The 19,560-nt window shown below is 53.2% G+C and overlaps 1 protein-coding gene across 1 annotated transcript in view; it reads left to right on the top strand.

Annotated features, from left to right (window-relative positions):
* LOC121273817 (type 1 phosphatidylinositol 4,5-bisphosphate 4-phosphatase-like) overlaps positions 1–3,688 on the top strand; it is a gene marked incomplete at its 5' end in the record, with an annotated part of 8,872 nt that extends 5,184 nt beyond the window's left edge. The window contains one exon of the mRNA XM_041180968.1: positions 492–3,688. Coding sequence (XP_041036902.1) covers positions 492–635 — 144 coding nt within the window. The remainder of the gene's footprint in view (positions 1–491) is intronic.
* Positions 3,689–19,560: the final 15,872 nt, after the last annotated feature.

Here is a 19,560-nt window from a genome sequence, read left to right as displayed (position 1 = left end):
GTCTGTCTGTCTGGGATATTAATCCCTCTGTCTGTCTGTCTGGGATATTAACCCTTCTGTCTGTCTGTCTGTCTGGGATATTAATCCCTCTGTCTGTCTGGGATATTAATGACCCTCTGTCTGTCTGCCTGGGATATTAACGACCCTCTGTCTGTCTGGGATATTAATCCCTCTGTCTGTCTGTCTGGGATATTAATCCCTCTGTCTGTCTGTCTGGGATATTAACCCCTCTGTCTGTCTGTCTGGGATATTAATCCCTCTGTCTGTCTGGGATATTAATCCCTCTGTCTGTCTGGGATATTAATGCCCCTCTGTCTGTCTGTCTGGGATATTAATGCCCCTCTGTCTGTCTGTCTGGGATATTAACGCACCTCTGTCTGTCTGGGATATTAACGCCCCTCTGTCTGTCTGTTTGGGATAGTAATGCCCCTCTGTCTGTCTGTCTGTCTGGGATATTAACCCCTCTGTCTGTCTGTCTGTGCCTCTCTTAGGCTGCCACCTGGAAACATGCTGAGAAGTTCCATGGGATCTATGCTGGCTGGGCTGTGCTGGTTATCCTGTCTGTCTGCTGTCTGGCTCGTGCCTGTTACTGGAGCTGTTTAAAGATCAGTCACCCCATCCAGAACTACTCCTGACTCCCGATGGAACTGGCTGGAGAGAGAGGAGGGGGAGAGCAGCGAGGGGCATTGCTGATGGGAACCCCTTCAACAAACCCCCCAACGTACTGCACACAAAAGATCGGACCTCGCAGAGCACGGACCCTCCCTCTCTCTCCCTTTGTCCCTCTCTCTCTCCCACTGTCCTCTCTCTCTCTCTCTCTCTCTTTCTCTCTCTCCCTCTTTCCCTCTCTCTCTGACTTCGCTCTCCCTCTGTCACTCTCTCTCTCTCTCTCTATCCCTCTTTGCCTGTCTCTCTCCCTCTCTCCTCTCTCTCTCTCTCTAGTAACATAACCTCTCACTACAGACCCTGTCTGTGTGTCCAGTCACATCCCCTCTCACTGCAGACCCTGTCTGTGTGTCCAGTCACATCCCCTCTCACTGCAGACCCTGTCTGTCTGTCCAGTAACATCCCCTCTCACTACAGACCCTGTCTATGTGTCCAGTAACATCCCCTCTCACTACAGACCTTGTCTGTGTGTCCAGTAACATCCCCTCTCACTACAGACCCTGTCTGTGTGTCCAGTAACATCCCCTCTCACTATAGACCCTGTCTCTCTCTCCAGTAACATCCCCTCTCACTAAAGACCCTGTCTGTGTGTCCAGTACCATCCCCTCTCACTACAGACCCTGTCTCTGTGCCCAGTAACATCCCCTCTCACTTCAGACCCTGTCTCTCTCTCCAGTAACATCCCCTCTCACTACAGACACTGTCTGTGTGTCCAGTCACATCCCCTCTCACTACAGACACTCTCTCTGTGTCCAGTAACATCCCCTCTCACTACAGACCCTGTCTCTGTGCCCAGTAACATCCCTTCTCACTACAGACCCTGTCTCTGTGTGTCCAGTAACATCCCCTCTCACTACAGACCCTGTCTGTGTGTCCAGTAACATCCCCTCTCACTACAGACCCTGTCTGTGTGTCCAGTCACATCCCCTCCCACTACAGACACTCTCTCTGTGTCCAGTAACATCCCCTCTCACTACAGACCCTGTCTGTGTGTCCAGTAACATCCCCTCTCACTACAGACCCTGTCTGTGTGTCCAGTCACATCCCCTCTCACTACAGACCCTGTCTCTCTCTCCAATAACATCCCCTCTCACTACAGACCCTGTCTGTGTGTCCAGTAACATCCACTCTCACTACAGACCCTGTCTCCCTCTCCAGTAACATCCCCTCTCACTACAGACCCTGTCTGTGTGTCCAGTAACATCCCCTCTCACTACAGACCCTGCCTGTGTGTCCAGTAACATCCCCTCTCACTACAGACCCTTTCTGTGTGTCCAGTAACATCCCCTCTCACTACAGACACTGTCTGTGTGTCCAGTAACATCCCCTCTCATTACAGACCCTGTCTGTGTGTCCAGTCACATCCCCTCTCACTACAGACCCTGACTGTGTGTCCAGTCACATCCCCTCTCACTACAGACCCTGTCTGTGTGTCCAGTAACATCCCCTCTCACTACAGACCCTGTCTGTGTGTCCAGTAACATCCCCTCTCACTACAGACCCTGTCTGTGTGTCCAGTAACATCCCCTCTCACTACAGACCCTGACTCTCTCTCCAGTAACATCCCCTCTCACTACAGACCCTGTCTGTGTGTCCAGTCACATCCCCTCTCACTACAGACCCTGTCTGTGTGTCCAGTCACATCCCCTCTCACTACAGACCCTGTCTGTGTGTCCAGTCACATCCCCTCTCACTACAGACCCTGTCTCTCTCTCCAGTAACATCCCCTCTCACTACAGACCCTGTCTGTGTGTCCAGTAACATCCCCTCTCACTACAGACCCTGTCTGTGTGTCCAGTAACATCCCCTCTCACTACAGACCCTGTCTGTGTGTCCAGTAACATCCCCTCTCACTAAAGACCCTGTCTGTGTGTCCAGTAACATCCCCTCTCACTACAGACCCTGTCTCTGTGTGTCCAGTAACATCCCCTCTCACTACAGACCCTGTCTGTGTGTCCAGTAACATCCCCTCTCACTACAGACCCTGTCTGTGTGTCCAGTAAATTCCCCTCTCACTACAGACACTGTCTGTGAGTCCAGTAACATCCCCTCTCACTACAGACCCTGTCTGTGTGTCCAGTAACATCCCCTCTCACTACAGACCCTGTCTGTGTGTCCAGTAACATCCCCTCTCACTACAGACACTCTCTCTGTGCCCAGTAACATCCCCTCTCACTACAGACCCTGTCTGTGTGTCCAGTCACATCCCCTCTCACTATAGACTCTGTCTGTGTGTCCAGTAACATCCCCTCTCACTACACACCCTGTCTGTGTGTCCAGTCACATCCCCTCTCACTACAGACTCTGTCTGTGTGTCCAGTAACATCCCCTCTCACTACAGACCCTGTCTGTCTGTCCAGTAACATCCCCTCTCACTACAGACCCTGTCTGTGTGTCCAGTAACATCCCCTCTCACTACAGACCCTGTATCTCTCTTCAGTAACATCCCCTCTCACTACAGACCCTGTCTGTGTGTCCAGTAACATCCCCTCTCACTACAGACCCTGTCTGTGTGTCCAGTAACATCCCCTCTCACTATAGACCCTGTCTGTGTGTCCAGTCACATCCCCTCTCACTTCAGACCCTGTCTGTGTGTCCAGTAACATCCCCTCTCTCTACAGACCCTGTCTGTGTCCAGTAACATCCCCTCTCACTACAGACCCTGTCTGTGTGTCCAGTAACATCCCCTCTCACTACAGACCCTGTCTGTGTGTCCAGTAACATCCCCTCTCACTACAGACCCTGTCTGTGTGTCCAGTAACATCCCCTCTCACTACAGACACTCTCTCTGTGCCCAGTCACATCCCCTCTCACTTCAGACCCTGTCTCTGTGTGTCCAGTAACATCCCCTCTCACTACAGACCCTGTCTGTGTGTCCAGTCACATCCCCTCTCACTACAGACCCTGTCTGTGTGTCCAGTAACATCCCCTCTCACTACAGACCCTGTCTGTGTGTCCAGTAACATCCCCTCTCACTACAGACCCTGTCTGTGTGTCCAGTAACATCCCCTCTCACTATAGACCCTGTCTGTGTGTCCAGTCACATCCCCTCTCACTTCAGACCCTGTCTGTGTGTCCAGTAACATCCCCTCTCACTACAGACCCTGTCTCTCTCTCCAGTCACATCCCCTCTCACTACAGACCCTGTCTGTGTGTCCAGTAACATCCCCTCTCACTACAGACCCTGTCTCTGTGTGTTCAGTAACATCCCCTCTCACTACAGACCCTGTCTGTGTGTCCAGTAACATCCCCTCTCACTACAGACTCTCTGTCTGTCCAGTAACATCCCCTCTCACTACAGACCCTGTCTCTCTCTCCAGTCACATCCCCTCTCACTACAGACACTGTCTGTGTGTCCAGTAACATCCCCTCTCACGACATACCCTGTCTGTGTGTCCAGTAACATCCCCTCTCACTACAGACACTCTCTCTGTGCCCAGTAACATCCCCTCTCACTACAGACACTCTCTCTGTGTCCAGTAACATCCCCTCTCACTACAGACACTCTCTCTGTGCCCAGTAACATCCCCTCTCAGTACAGACACTCTCTCTGTGTCCAGTAACATCCCCTCTCACTACAGACCCTGTCTGTGTGTCCAGTAACATCCCCTCTCACTACAGACCCTGTCTGTGTGTCCAGTAACATCCCCTCTCACTACAGACCCTGTCTGTGTGTCCAGTAACATCCCCTCTCACTACAGACTCTCTGTCTGTCCAGTAACATCCCCTCTCACTACAGACCCTGTCTCTCTCTCCAGTCACATCCCCTCTCACTACAGACACTGTCTGTGTGTCCAGTAACATCCCCTCTCACGACATACCCTGTCTGTGTGTCCAGTAACATCCCCTCTCACTACAGACACTCTCTCTGTGCCCAGTAACATCCCCTCTCACTACAGACACTCTCTCTGTGTCCAGTAACATCCCCTCTCACTACAGACACTCTCTCTGTGCCCAGTAACATCCCCTCTCAGTACAGACACTCTCTCTGTGTCCAGTAACATCCCCTCTCACTACAGACCCTGTCTGTGTGTCCAGTAACATCCCCTCTCACTACAGACCCTGTCTGTGTGTCCAGTAACATCCCCTCTCACTACAGACCCTGTCTGTGTGTCCAGTAACATCCCGTCTCACTACAGACACTCTCTCTGTCTGTCCAGTAACATCCCCTCTCACTACAGACCCTGTCTCTCTCTCCAGTAACATCCCCTCTCACTACAGACACTCTCTCTGTGCCCAGTAACATCCCCTTCACTACAGACACTCTCTCTGTGCCCGGTCAGACCTGTTCCTTTTCCAGCTGCCCTCGATCTTGATGCTTTGTTCCCACTAATAACGAACGCTGAGAGGGGAGCTTCTCCACTCAGCCGCTGACCCCTCCTCCACCCACCTCTCCTGTTCTGGCTTCTGAAACTCCGCAGTAGATGCAAACATTACTCATAGGTCTGGGACGAGCTTCAGAAAGGTTGCACTCGCTGCCTCCAGTTCGAGACCCTCACTGTTTCAGTGTCGATTAGTTAACCCTCCGCTTTTCCCTTTACCTAGTACCGTGGGGACAGAGGACAATGCCTTCTCCAACCCTCACCACAGGCGATGAATGCAATCAGAGCTTGTCATCCCTCTCCCCCTTCCAACTGACCACCGCTCGCTCTCCCTGGCCCCCTTCCAACTGACCACCATTCGCTCTCCCTCTCCCCCTTCAAACTGACCACCACTCACCGTCCCTCTCCCCCTTCCAACTGACCACCGCTCGCTCTCCCTGGCCCCCTTCCAACTGACCACCGCTCGCTCTCCCTCTCCCCCTTCAAACTGACCACCACTCACCGTCCCCCTCCCCCTTCAAACTGACCACCGCTCGCTCTCCCTCTCCCCCTTCAAACTGACCACCACTCGCTCTCCCTCTCCCCCTTCAAACTGACCACCACTCACCGTCCCCCTCCCCCTTCAAACTGACCACCGCTCACCGTCCCCCTCCCCCTTCAAACTGACCACCGCTCGCTCTCCCTGGCCCCCTTCAAACTGACCACCGCTCACCGTCCCCCTCCCCCTTCAAACTGACCACCGCTCGCTCTCCCTGGCCCCCTTCAAACTGACCACCACTCGCTCTCCCTCTCTCCCTTCAAACTGACCACCACTCACCGTCCCTCTCCCCCTTCCAACTGACCACCACTCGCTCTCCCTCTCCCCCTTCAAACTGACCACCACTCACCGTCCCTCTCCCCCTTCAAACTGACCACCACTCGCTCTCCCTCTCCCCCTTCAAACTGACCACCACTCACCGTCCCCCTCCCCCTTCAAACTGACCACCGCTCACCGTCCCCCTCCCCCTTCAAACTGACCACCGCTCGCTCTCCCTGGCCCCCTTCAAACTGACCACCGCTCACCGTCCCCCTCCCCCTTCAAACTGACCACCGCTCGCTCTCCCTGGCCCCCTTCAAACTGACCACCACTCGCTCTCCCTCTCCCCCTTCAAACTGACCACCACTCACCGTCCCTCTCCCCCTTCCAACTGACCACCACTCGCTCTCCCTCTCCCCCTTCAAACTGACCACCACTCACCGTCCCTCTCCCCCTTCCAACTGACCACCACTCGCTCTCCCTCTCCCCCTTCAAACTGACCACCGCTCACCGTCCCTCTCCCCCTTCAAACTGACCACCGCTCGCTCTCCCTCTCCCCCTTCAAACTGACCACCACTCACCATCCCTCTCCCCCTTCAAACTGACCACCGCTCGCTCTCCCTGGCCCCCTTCAAACTGACCACCGCTCGCTCTCCCTGGCCCCCTTCCAACTGACCACCGCTCGCTCTCCCTGGCCCCCTTCAAACTGACCACCGCTCGCTCTCCCTGGCCCCCTTCAAACTGACCACCGCTCGCTCTCCCTCTCCCCCTTCAAACTGACCACCGCTCGCTCTCCCTCTCCCCCTTCAAACTGACCACCACTCACCATCCCTCTCCCCCTTCAAACTGACCACCGCTCGCTCTCCCTCTCCCCCTTCAAACTGACCACCGCTCGCTCTCCCTCTCCCCCTTCAAACTGACCACCACTCACCATCCCTCTCCCCCTTCAAACTGACCACCGCTCGCTCTCCCTCTCCCCCTTCAAACTGACCACCGCTCGCTCTCCCTCTCCCCCTTCAAACTGACCACCACTCACCATCCCTCTCCCCCTTCAAACTGACCACCGCTCGCTCTCCCTCTCCCCCTTCAAACTGACCACCACTCACCATCCCTCTCCCCCTTCAAACTGACCACCACTCGCTCTCCCTCTCCCCCTTCAAACTGACCACCGCTCGCTCTCCCTGGCCCCCTTCAAACTGACCACCGCTCGCTCTCCCTCTCCCCCTTCAAACTGACCACCACTCACCGTCCCCCTCCCCCTTCAAACTGACCACCGCTCGCTCTCCCTCTCCCCCTTCAAACTGACCACCGCTCGCTCTCCCTGGCCCCCTTCAAACTGACCACCGCTCGCTCTCCCTCTCCCCCTTCAAACTGACCACCACTCACCGTCCCTCTCCCCCTTCAAACTGACCACCGCTCACCGTCCCCCTCCCCCTTCAAACTGACCACCACTCACTGTCACCCTCCCCCTTCAAACTGACCACCACTCACCGTCCCCCTCCCCCTTCAAACTGACCACCGCTCGCTCTCCCTGGCCCCCTTCAAACTGACCACCACTCACCGTCCCCCTCCCCCTTCAAACTGACCACCACTCACCGTCCCTCTCCCCCTTCAAACTGACCACCACTCACCGTCCCCCTCCCCCTTCAAACTGACCACCACTCACCGTCCCCCTCCCCCTTCAAACTGACCACCACTCACCGTCCCTCTCCCCCTTCAAACTGACCACCACTCACTGTCACCCTCCCCCTTCAAACTGACCACCACTCACCGTCCCCCTCCCCCTTCAAACTGACCACCACTCGCCGTCCCCCTCCCCCTTCAAACTGACCACCACTCACCGTCCCCCTCCCCCTTCAAACTGACCACCACTCACTGTCCCCCTCCCCCTTCAAACTGACCACCACTCGCTCTCCCTCGCCCCCTTCAAACTGACCACCACTCGCTCTCCCTCGCCCCCTTCAAACTGACCACCACTCGCTCTCCCTCGCCCCCTTCAAACTGACCACCACTCACTGTCCCCCTCCCCCTTCAAACTGACCACCACTCACTGTCCCCCTCCCCCTTCAAACTGACCACCACTCACCGTCCCCCTCCCCCTTCAAACTGACCACCATTCGCTCTCCTTCGCCCCCTTCAAACTGACCACCACTCACCGTCTCTGCTCCCGTACAAACTGACCGGAACATTCCCTTGTCGGGCGTCCGAGGTGTCAGATCCTCCCTGTCCCTGCATCGCCCTCGCTTGGTGGGGTCCTGTTTGCCCTAGGGGGGGGTTAGAGCAGGGGAACTGCAGCCCCCCTCCCCCTGCATCGCACTGTGCCCCAGTGGTCTCGGGCTGCGAATCATGTTGACTGTATAACTCGCTGTATCATGTGCCCTATTTAAATTGTCAAAACTAAGTTCCGCATTGCTTTAAGATAATAAAAACCTAACCAATTTTAGATCCTAGCCCTGGAGCCCCTTTCATTTCAGCTCCTTGACCTCCGCTGGGTGGGTGTGCCCTGTCTCGGAGAGAGGCTGGGTGTGGAGAAACTCCCCACCACGGGGTTTGTGCATGATGATGGGTGGTCAGCACCACGAGGTAGAGAATAGGCACTGCGGCTGCTGCCTGTTCACGGCCTGGGTTGCAGGTCGATGCATACAGCGCGCATTCTAGGCTGGGGGGGGCGTTGTGGGTAGTGTTAAAGAGCCAGAGGGCATCAGAGAGCCCGATTTCTCGTCCTCCTCCTCCTCCCACCCTCCACGGCAGATGGTGGAATTTGAATTCCATCAAAATCAGGAATGAAAAGTCTTGACGGTGACCGATTGCCAATCATTGTTTAAAAAAACCCCATCTGGTTCACTCATCTGCTGTTTATAAAAAAACCCCATCTGGTTCACTCACCTGTTGTTTAAAAAATTCCCATCTGGTTCACTCATCCGCTGTTTAAAAAAAACCCATCTGGTTCACTCATCCGCTGTTTAAAAAAAACCCATCTGGTTCACTCATCCGCTGTTTAAAAAAAACCCATCTGGTTCACTCATCCGCTGTTTAAAAAAACCCCATCTGGTTCACTCACCTGTTGTTTAAAAAATTCCCATCTGGTTCACTCATCCGCTGTTTAAAAAAAAACCCATCTGGTTCACTCATCCGCTGTTTAAAAAAACCCATCTGGTTCACTCATCCGCTGTTTAAAAAAACCCATCTGGTTCACTCATCCGCTGTTTAAAAAAAAACCCATCTGGTTCACTCATCCGCTGTTTAAAAAAAAACCCATCTGGTTCACTCATCCGCTGTTTGAAAACACAACCCCATCTGGTTCACTCATCTGTTGTTTAAAAAAAACCCATCTGGTTCACTCATCCGCTGTTTAAAAAAACCCATCTGGTTCACTCATCCGCTGTTTAAAAAAACCCATCTGGTTCACTCATCCGCTGTTTAAAAAAACCCATCTGGTTCACTCATCCGCTGTTTAAAAAAACCCATCTGGTTCACTCATCCGCTGTTTAAAAAAAACCCCATCTGGTTCACTCATCCGCTGTTTAAAAAACCCCATCTGGTTCACTCATCCGCTGTTTAAAAAAAACCCCATCTGGTACTCATCCGCTGTTATAAAAAACCCATCTGGTTCACTCATCCGCTGTTTAAAAAAAAACCCATCTGGTTCACTCATCCGCTGTTTAAAAAACCCATCTGGTTCACTCATCCGCTGTTTAAAAAACCCCATCTGGTTCACTCACCCGCTGTTTAAAAAAAACCCATCTGGTTCACTCATCCGCTGTTTAAAAAAAAACCCATCTGGTTCACTCATCCGCTGTTTAAAAAGAACCCATCTGGTTCACTCATCCGCTGTTTAAAAAACCCCATCTGGTTCACTCATCCGCTGTTTAAAAAAAACCCATCTGGTTCACTCATCCGCTGTTTAAAAAACCCCATCTGGTTCACTCATCCGCTGTTTAAAAAAACCCCATCTGGTTCACTCATCCGCTGTTTAAAAAAAACCCATCTGGTTCACTCATCCGCTGTTTAAAAAAGAACCCATCTGGTTCACTCATCCGCTGTTTAAAAAACCCCATCTGGTTCACTCATCCGCTGTTTAAAAAAAACCCATCTGGTTCACTCATCCGCTGTTTAAAAAAAAACCCATCTGGTTCACTCATCCGCTGTTTAAAAAACCCCATCTGGTTCACTCATCCGCTGTTTAAAAAAAAACCCATCTGGTTCACTCATCCGCTGTTTAAAAAACCCCATCTGGTTCACTCATCCGCTGTTTAAAAAAAAACCCATCTGGTTCACTCATCCGCTGTTTAAAAAACCCCATCTGGTTCACTCATCCGCTGTTTAAAAAACCCATCTGGTTCACTCATCCGCTGTTTAAAAACAAATCCCATCTGGTTCACTCATCCGCTGTTTAAAAAAACCCCATCTGGTTCACTCATCACCCCCTTTAGGGAGGGGAACCTGCCGTCCTTAACCCGGCCTGGCCCACACGTGACTCCCGGCTCAGAGCGATGCGCTTGATTCTTAACTGCCCCTCTGAACGAGGGCAATTAGGGATGGGTACCTGGCCAGCCACACCCACATTCCATGAACGAATAGTAAATAGAGGAGGAGCGAGGGGAGGAGAGAGAGGGAGGGAGGGGGAGGAGAGGGAGGGAGGGAGGGGGAGGCGAGGGTATGGAGGGCGTTTGAAAGCGAGGACAAGGATTTCCAAGCCGTGGGCGTCACTGGATCAGTAACTGGCGCATGGGGGTCAGTGGGCACGCGTGGTGGGGGAGGGAGGGGGTGGGGGTGGGAGCAACGCGGGACTCGGAGCCAGCGAGGGGGCCACGGCCGGAGTTTTGGAGGAGCTAAAGTTTACGGAGGGTTGGACGTTGGAATGGAGGTCAGGAGGACGTCGATGAGGGTTTCAGCAGCGGATCAGCCGAGACCGGAGCGAAGCTGGTGGTTGGGGGGTGGGGGGGTGGTGGGGAGAAACGGGGTGGCCTTGGTGACGGGTGCAGATGTGAGGTCGGAATCTCACCCCCTGGGTCGAATGCGGACACCGAGGAGGTGGAGGGGACTGGCTCAATCCCAGATTGTCGCCGGGGAGGGGGACGGCGTCGGTCGCTCTGGATCGGAGTCTGGAGCGTGGACGGATAACAACGGCTGCAGACTTCCCGGTGTTTAATGGGGGGGTTGGGGTAGGGGTGGGGGCGGGGAGTCCTGACCCTCCAGGGGCTGGAGGGTCAGGTAAGCGGCCTGACGATTTGGAGAGTGGAGGAGTCCAAGGGAGTTGATGGTGAGGGGAGTCAGCGTACATGCCAAAAGTACAGCAAGGCTTTCGATGTTGCTGACCAGGGGCAGGGTGCAGATGGAGGGTGGGGTGGGGGGGTGTGGGGGAGGTCACTGATCGAACCCTGGGGGACAATGATGTAACAGTGGGGGAGCAGGATACCCTGACTACAATTAGATAAGATCCACGCGCACTCCCAGAAACTCGTGCGCGTGCACACAGACCCGCTCGTACACGCGCTCACTCTCGCGTACACACAGGCCCGCTCGTACGCGCGCTCACTCTCGCGTGCACACAGGCCCGCTCGTACGCGCGCTCACTCTCGCGTGCACACAGGCCCGCTCGTACACGCGCTCACTCTCGCGTGCACACAGGCCCGCTCGTACGCGCGCTCACTCTCGCGTGCACACAGGCCCGCTCGTACGCGCGCTCACTCTCGCGTGCACACAGGCCCGCTCGTACGCGCGCTCACTCTCGCGTGCACACAGGCCCGCTCGTACGCGCGCTCACTCTCGCGTGCACACAGGCCCGCTCGTACACGCGGTCACTCTCGCGTGCACACAGACCCGCTCGTACACGCGGTCACTCTCGCACATGCGTGTACACACCTCACACCCACACTCTCCCTCTCTCTCACTCTAATACAGACACTCACTCTCTCACACCCCCCTCACACACCCACAGACACACTCTCTCATTCTAACACAGACACTTACACACACCCTTCACTCACAGACACTCTTTTTTCCCCCCTCTCTCCCTCTCTCTCTCACTCTAACGCAGACACTTGCGCACACACACACACACACACACACATACCCCTCCCTCACACCCACAGACTCACTCTAACACAGACACTTGCACACACACACCCCTCACTCTCACCCACAGACACTCTCTCTCACACTAACACAGACACTTGCACACACACACCCCTCACTCTCACCCACAGACACTCTCTCTCACACTAACACAGACACTTACACACACACACCCCTCACTCTCACCCACAGACACTCTCTCTCACTTTAACACAGACACTTACACACACACACACCCCTCACTCACCCACAGACACTTTCACTCTAACACAGACACTTGCACACACACACCCCTCACTCTCACCCACAGACACTCTCTCTCACACTAACACAGACACTTACACACACACACACACACACACCCCTCACTCTCACCTACAGACACTCTCTCTCACACTAACACAGACACTTACACACACACACACACCCCTCACTCTCACCCACACTCACTCTCACTCTAACACAGACACTTACACACACACACACCCCTCACTCTCACCCACACTCACTCTCACTCTAACACAGACACTTACACACACCCCTCACTCTCACCCACAGACACTCTCTCTCACACTAACACACACTTACACACACACACACCCCTCACTCTCACCCACACTCACTCTCACTCTAACACAGACACTTACACACACACACCTCACTCACACCCACAGACACTCTCTCTCACTCTAACACACACTTGCACACACACACCCCTCACTCTCACCCACACTCACTCTCACTCTAACACAGACACTTACACACACACACACTCCTCACTCACACTCTTTCCCCCCTCATTCTAACACAGACACACTCACACACACACCCCTCACTCACACCCTCAGACACTCTCTTTCCCCCTCCCTCTCTCTCTCAATCTAACACACTCCCTCACACACACACACACACACCCCTCACTCACCCACAGACACACTCTCTAACACAGACGCACACACATACACCCCTCACACACACACAGACACTCTCTCTTCCCGTCTCTCACTCTAACACAGACACTCACTCACACACACCCCTTACTCTCTCTCTCACACACACCCCTCACCCACACACACACACACACCCACCCCTCGCTCACCCACTGACACTGTCTCTCTCTCTCTCTCACTAACAGACACTTACACACACACACACACACACACACACCCCTCACTCACAGACACTCTCACTCTAACACACACTTGCACACACACACACACACACACCCCTCACTCACACCCACAGACACTCTCTCTCACTCTAACACACACTTCCACACACACACACCCCTCACTCACACCCACACTCACTCTCACTCTAACACACACTTGCGCACACACACACACACTCACACACACACCCCTCACTCTCACACACACACTCTTTCCCCCTCTCTCTCTACCACAGATACTCACTCCCTCATATATACCCGTCTCTCTCTCTCTCTCTCTCTCTCTCTCTCTCTCTCTCACACACACACACACACACACACACACACACACACAATCACCCCTCGCTCACCCACTGACACTGTCTCTCTCTCTCACACACACACACACACAGACACACCCACCCCTCGCTCACCCACTGACACTGTCTCTCTCTCTCTCTCTCTCTCTCTCTCACACACACACACACACACACACACACACACACACACAATCACCCCTCGCTCACCCACTGACACTGTCTCTCTCTCTCTCTCTCACACACACACACACACACACACACACACACACACAATCACCCCTCGCTCACCCACTGACACTGTCTCTCTCTCTCACACACACACACACACACACACACACACACAATCACCCCTCGCTCACCCACTGACACTGTCTCTCTCTCACACACACACACACACACACACAATCACCCCTCGCTCACCCACTGACACTGTCTCTCTCTCTCACACACACACACACACAAATACACACACCCACCCCTCGCTCACCCACTGACACTGTCTCTCTCTCTCTCTCTCTCACACACACACACACATACACACACACACACACACACACAATCACCCGCAGACTCCCCCCTCTCTCTCCCTGATAGCCATGTCAACAACTCCACTGCTTCCCACACTCATAGCAAGGAGTCAGCAACATGTGGCTATCTCCTGGGATCTTCTGGCTTCTCGCCAGCTCACTTTGCCTTGTGTCTGCTTCCTGCAGCTTCCTCTCTCTCTCTCTCTCTCTCTCAGCTCGGGGCCTTGCTTTCACTTGCACTGAACAGGCTCTCGGTACCTTTCCCTTTACCCTTTAGGATTTACTTCCTGGAGCTGTCTCTCCCCCCTCCACCCCTCCCGATGGACTGTAGACAGCTTGGTATCTCCCTAGAGATCAGGAACTCGCTCGACATTCACTGTCACTTTAACTTCAGAGTAACTCGGTTCATATCCTTTGACTTGTTGTGTTCCCCGATCTGCTCATACATCCAGCCAGAGAGAGACTTCAACTGCTCCCTTCACCTTGGAGCATCATCACCAACGAAACTCTAATAACCGCTGTTCTGTTTCTCCCTGTCTGTCTGGGACACACCATCCCCCACATAGCCCAGTTGTAAAACCTCATTAAAAACACAGGCATAGGCACAAACCCACAGGCGTCGGATTAAAGCTCCCTCTACACCGTCCCCATCAAACACACTCAGGACAGGTACAGCACGGGGTTAGATACAGAGTAAATCTCCCTCTACACCGTCCCCATCAAACACTCCCAGGACAGGTACAGCACGGGGTTAGATACAGAGTAAATCTCCCCCTACACCGTCCCCATCAAACACTCCCAGGACAGGTACAGCACGGGGTTAGATACAGAGTAAATCTCCCTCTACACTGTCCCCATCAAACACTCCCAGGACAGGTACAGCACGGGGTTAGATACAGAGTAAAGATCCCTCTACACTGTCCCCATCAAACACTCCCAGGACAGGTACAGCACGGGGTTAGATACAGAGTAAATCTCCCTCTACACTGTCCCCATCAAACACTCCCAGGACAGGTACAGCACGGGGAGAGATACAGAGTAAATCTCCCTCTACGCCGTCCCCATCAAACACTCCCAGGACAGGTACAGCACGGGGTTAGATACAGAGTAAATCTCCCTCTACACTGTCCCCATCAAACACTCCCAGGACAGGTACAGGGGTTAGATACAGAGTAATGCTCTCTCTACACCGTCCCCATCAAACACTCCCAGGACAGGTACAGCACGGGGAGAGATACAGAGTAAATCTCCCTCTACACCGTCCCCATCAAACACTCCCAGGACAGGTACAGCACGGGGTTAGATACAGAGTAAATCTCCCTCTAGACTGTCCCCATCAAACACTCCCAGGACAAGTATAGCACGGGGTTAGATACAGAGTAAATCTCCCTCTACACTGTCCCCCATCAAACACTCCCAGGACAGGTACAGCACGGGGTTAGATACAGAGTAAATCTCCCTCTACACTGTCCCCATTAAACACTCCCAGGACAGGTACAGCACGGGGTTAGATACAGAGTAAATCTCCCTCTACACTGTCCCCCATCAAACACTCCCAGGACAGGTACAGCACGTGGTTAGACACAGAGTAAAGATCCCCCTACACCGTCCCCATCAAACACTCCCAGGACAGGTACAGCACGGGGTTAGATACAGAGTAAAGCTCTCTCTACACCGTCCCCATCAAACACTCCCAGGACAGGTACAGCACGGGGTTAGATACAGAGTAAATCTCCCTCTACACCGTCCCCATCAAACACTCCCAGGACAGGTACAGCACGGGGTTAGATACAGAGTAAATCTCCCTCTACACCGTCCCCATCAAACACTCCCAGGGCAGGTACAGCACGGGGTTAGATACAGAGTAAATCTCCCTCTACACCGTCCCCATCAAACACTCCCAGGACAGGTACAGCACGGGGTTAGATACAGAGTAAATCTCCCTCTACACTGTCCCCATCAAACACTCCCAGGACAGGTACAGCACGGGGTTAGATACAGAGTAAAGCTCTCTCTACACCGTCCCCATCAAACACTCCCAGGACAGGTACAGCACGGGGTTAGATACAGAGTAAATCTCCCTCTACACCGTCCCCATCAAACACTCCCAGGACAGGTACAGCACGGGGTTAGATACAGAGTAAATCTCCCTCTACACTGTCCACATCAAACACTCCCAGGACAGGTACAGCACGGGGTTAGATACAGAGTAAATCTCCCTCTACACCGTCCCCATCAAACACTCCCAGGGCAGGTACAGCACGGGGTTAGATACAGAGTAAATCTCCCTCTACACTGTCCACATCAAACACTCCCAGGACAGGTACAGCACGGGGTTAGATACAGAGTAAATCTCCCTCTACACAGTCCCCATCAAACACACCCAGGACAGGTACAGCACGGGGTTAGATACAGAGTAAATCTCCCTCTACACAGTCCCCATCAAACACACCCAGGACAGGTACAGCACGGGGTTAGATACAGAGTAAAGCTTCCTCTACACTGTCCCCATCAAACACTCCCAGGACAGATACAGCACGGGGTTAGATACAGAGTAAATCTCCCTCTACACTGTCCCCATCAAACACTCCCAGGACAGGTACAGCACGGGGTTAGATACAGAGTAAACCTCCCTCTACACTGTCCCCATCAAACACTCCCAGGACAGGTACAGCACAGGGTTAGATACAGAGTAAATCTCCCTCTACACTGTCCCCATCAAACACTCCCAGGACAGGTACAGCACGGGGTTAGATACAGAGTAAATCTCCCTCTACACCGTCTCCATCAAACACTCCCAGGACAGGTACAGCACGTGGTTAGATACAGAGTAAATCTCCCTCTACACTGTCCCCATCAAACACTCCCAGGACAGGTACAGCATGGGGTTAGATACAGAGTAAAGCTTTCTCGACACTGTCCCCATCAAACACTCCCAGGACAGGTACAGCACGGGGTTAGATACAGAGTAAAGTTCCCTCTACACTGTCCCCATCAAACACTCCCAGGACAGGTACAGCACGGGGTTAGATACAGAGTAAAGATCCCTCTACACTGTCCCCATCAAACACTCCCAGGACAGGTACAGCACGGGGTTAGATACAGAGTAAAGTTCCCTCTACACTGTCCCCATCAAACACTCCCAGGACAGGTACAGCACGGGGTTAGATACAGAGTAAAGATCCCTCTACACTTTCCCCATCAAACACTCCCAGAACAGATACAAGACGTGGTTAGATACAGCATAAAGATCCCTCTACACTTTCCCCATCAAACACTCCCAGGACAGGTACAGCACGGGGTTAGATACAGAGTAAATCTCCCTCTACACTGTCACAGAATCACACTGAGAAACATCTGACCTCCCTCCCTAATCCCATCGAGCAGCTCTCGGCCCCATAGCCTGGATTGTTCTGTATTCCTCTATCTGGTTAGTCACCTTGTTTATCCTGAAGCTTTGCGATTACCCAGCTCTCCCCTGTGAGGGAGCTAAATGTTAATAAGTATGGAGACAGCGCTGGGAACCTTCAGCTGAAGACTTCATTGTGAGATGTGCTGTTGAACGGTAGGTGGTGCCTGTTGAGTGGAGCTGACTCTCGATGTTCACACAGCCTCTCGCTCTCTCCCGTGAATCATCGGGAGTGCATGCTTGTGGTTTCACTGCCTGGATGCAAGTCGTGACAGGAAGAATTAATCATTAAACATAAGTGAGGAAACGTGTAATTGTTGGGAATAATTAATATAAATAGAACTTTCATTATAAGAGCTGAATGTGTCAGGCATTGAGTGTAAGAGTGAGGAGGGGGTAGCAGGGTGAATATGTCACCTGTAGCCTCCCACTGAAACTCTCCCCACCCCTCCCTTGTATTTGAACCTTCCTGTGAAGTAACTGGTGATTTACTGTTGCCTCTTCTCTCTGTGTCCGGAAGGGGTTGGGTTAAGATGCTCCAGCTGCAGGCGTTGAGTCCGGTAGTGAGTCCAAGGGCAAGCACGCTCTGGAGAACACTGAGGGGGCAGACGCTGACCCGGGCATAATCCAGGGAGACAAGGACACCCGGAGAGGCTTTGGTCCCAATCTCCTTCAGCCAGCCCACCCCAGAGAGAGGGACCTCCAAACACGCCCACCAGGGTTGTAGGCTCCACGCTCCACCCCTGACAGAGACATTCGTTCCTGAGATACATGCACCATGGGCCCTTTCAATAAAAGCTCAATGAAAGACAGACACTCGCACCCTCATGGGTCACCCAGAACCTGCTGAACGAACGAACATCCCAGGAGCTTTTCGAACCCAGAAGGCCTTTGACAAGGTGCACACAGGAGGCTGTCCAGAAAGATAAGAGCCCGCGGTGTTAGAGGCAAGGTCCTAGCATAGATCGAAGATTTATTTCGAGAGGACTAGAATATAAAAGCAGGGATGTGCTGCTGAAGCTTTATAAGGCTCTGGTCAGACCACATTTAGAATATTGTGAGCAATTTTGGGCCCCGTATCTCAGGAAGGATGTTCTGACCCTGGAGAGGGTCCAGAGGAGGTTCACGAGAACGATCCCAGGAATGAGAGGCGTAAACATGTGAGGAACGTTTGAGGACTCTGGGTCTATACTCGATGGAGTTTAGAAGGATGAGGAGGGATCTGATTGAAACTTATAGAATACTGAAAGGCCTGGATAGAGTGGACGTGGGGAAGATGTTTCCATTAGTAGGAGAGACTAGGACCCGAGGGGCACAGCCTCAGAGTAAAGGGAAGACCTTTTAGAACAGAGATGAGGAGAAACTTCTTTAGCCAGAGAGTGGTGAATCGATAGAACTCATTGCCACAGAAGGCGGTGGAGGCCGGGTCATTGAGTGTATTTAAGACCGAGATAGATCGGTTCTTGATTGGTGAGGGGGTCAAAGGTTACGGGGAGAAGGTGGGAGAATGGGGGGATTGAGAGACTTATCAGCCATGATTGAATGGGGGAGCAGACTGGATGGGCTGAATGGCCTCATTTCTGCTCCTATGTCTTATGGTCTCATGGTCTCTCTGTCTTGCTTGCCTTCATCGGCAGGGGTATTGAGTATAAAAGCTGGGAAGTCATGCTGCAGCTGTAGAGAACCTTGGTTAGGCCCCAATTGGAATATTGGGTGCAATTCTGGTTGCCACATTACCAGAAGGATAGGGAGCAGAGGAGGTTTACCAGGATGCTGTCTGGTCTGGAGGTTATTAGCAAGGAGGAGAGGTTGGAGGAACTGGGATTGTTCTCACTAGAGTGACGGAGATTGAGGGGAGACTTGATAGACGTTTACAAAATTATGAGTTGCATTGTCAGAGTAGATAGTCTTAAGGGTGGGGGGGAAGAGTCAATGACTAGGGGGACGTAGATTTAAGGGGAGAGGAGAAACCTATAGAGGAGATGTGTTGGGGGTAAGATTTTTACCCAGAGGGTAGTGAGTGTCTGGAATTGGCTGCCAGAGGTGGTGGGGGAAGCAGGTACGATAGAGGGGTTTAAGAGGCAGCTTGACAAACGCATGAATAGGGTGGGAATAGAGGGGACACGGACCCCGGAAGTGCAAAATGTTTCAGTTTGACGGGCAATATGATGGGCGCAGGCTTGGCAGAGGGTCGTGGGAGGAGCATACAGAGGCGGCACACAGCTCGAGCGCCAACGACGCGTCTCTCTGGACCTCGCCGCTCACCATCGATGGACGGGCGCCGAGCTGGGT

This window comes from Carcharodon carcharias (assembly GCF_017639515.1).
Source record: "Carcharodon carcharias isolate sCarCar2 chromosome 27 unlocalized genomic scaffold, sCarCar2.pri SUPER_27_unloc_15, whole genome shotgun sequence".
Lineage (NCBI taxonomy): Eukaryota > Metazoa > Chordata > Chondrichthyes > Lamniformes > Lamnidae > Carcharodon > Carcharodon carcharias.
The sequence above is the reverse complement of the archived record's forward strand: the minus strand, read 5'-3'. Positions and strand labels throughout refer to the sequence as shown.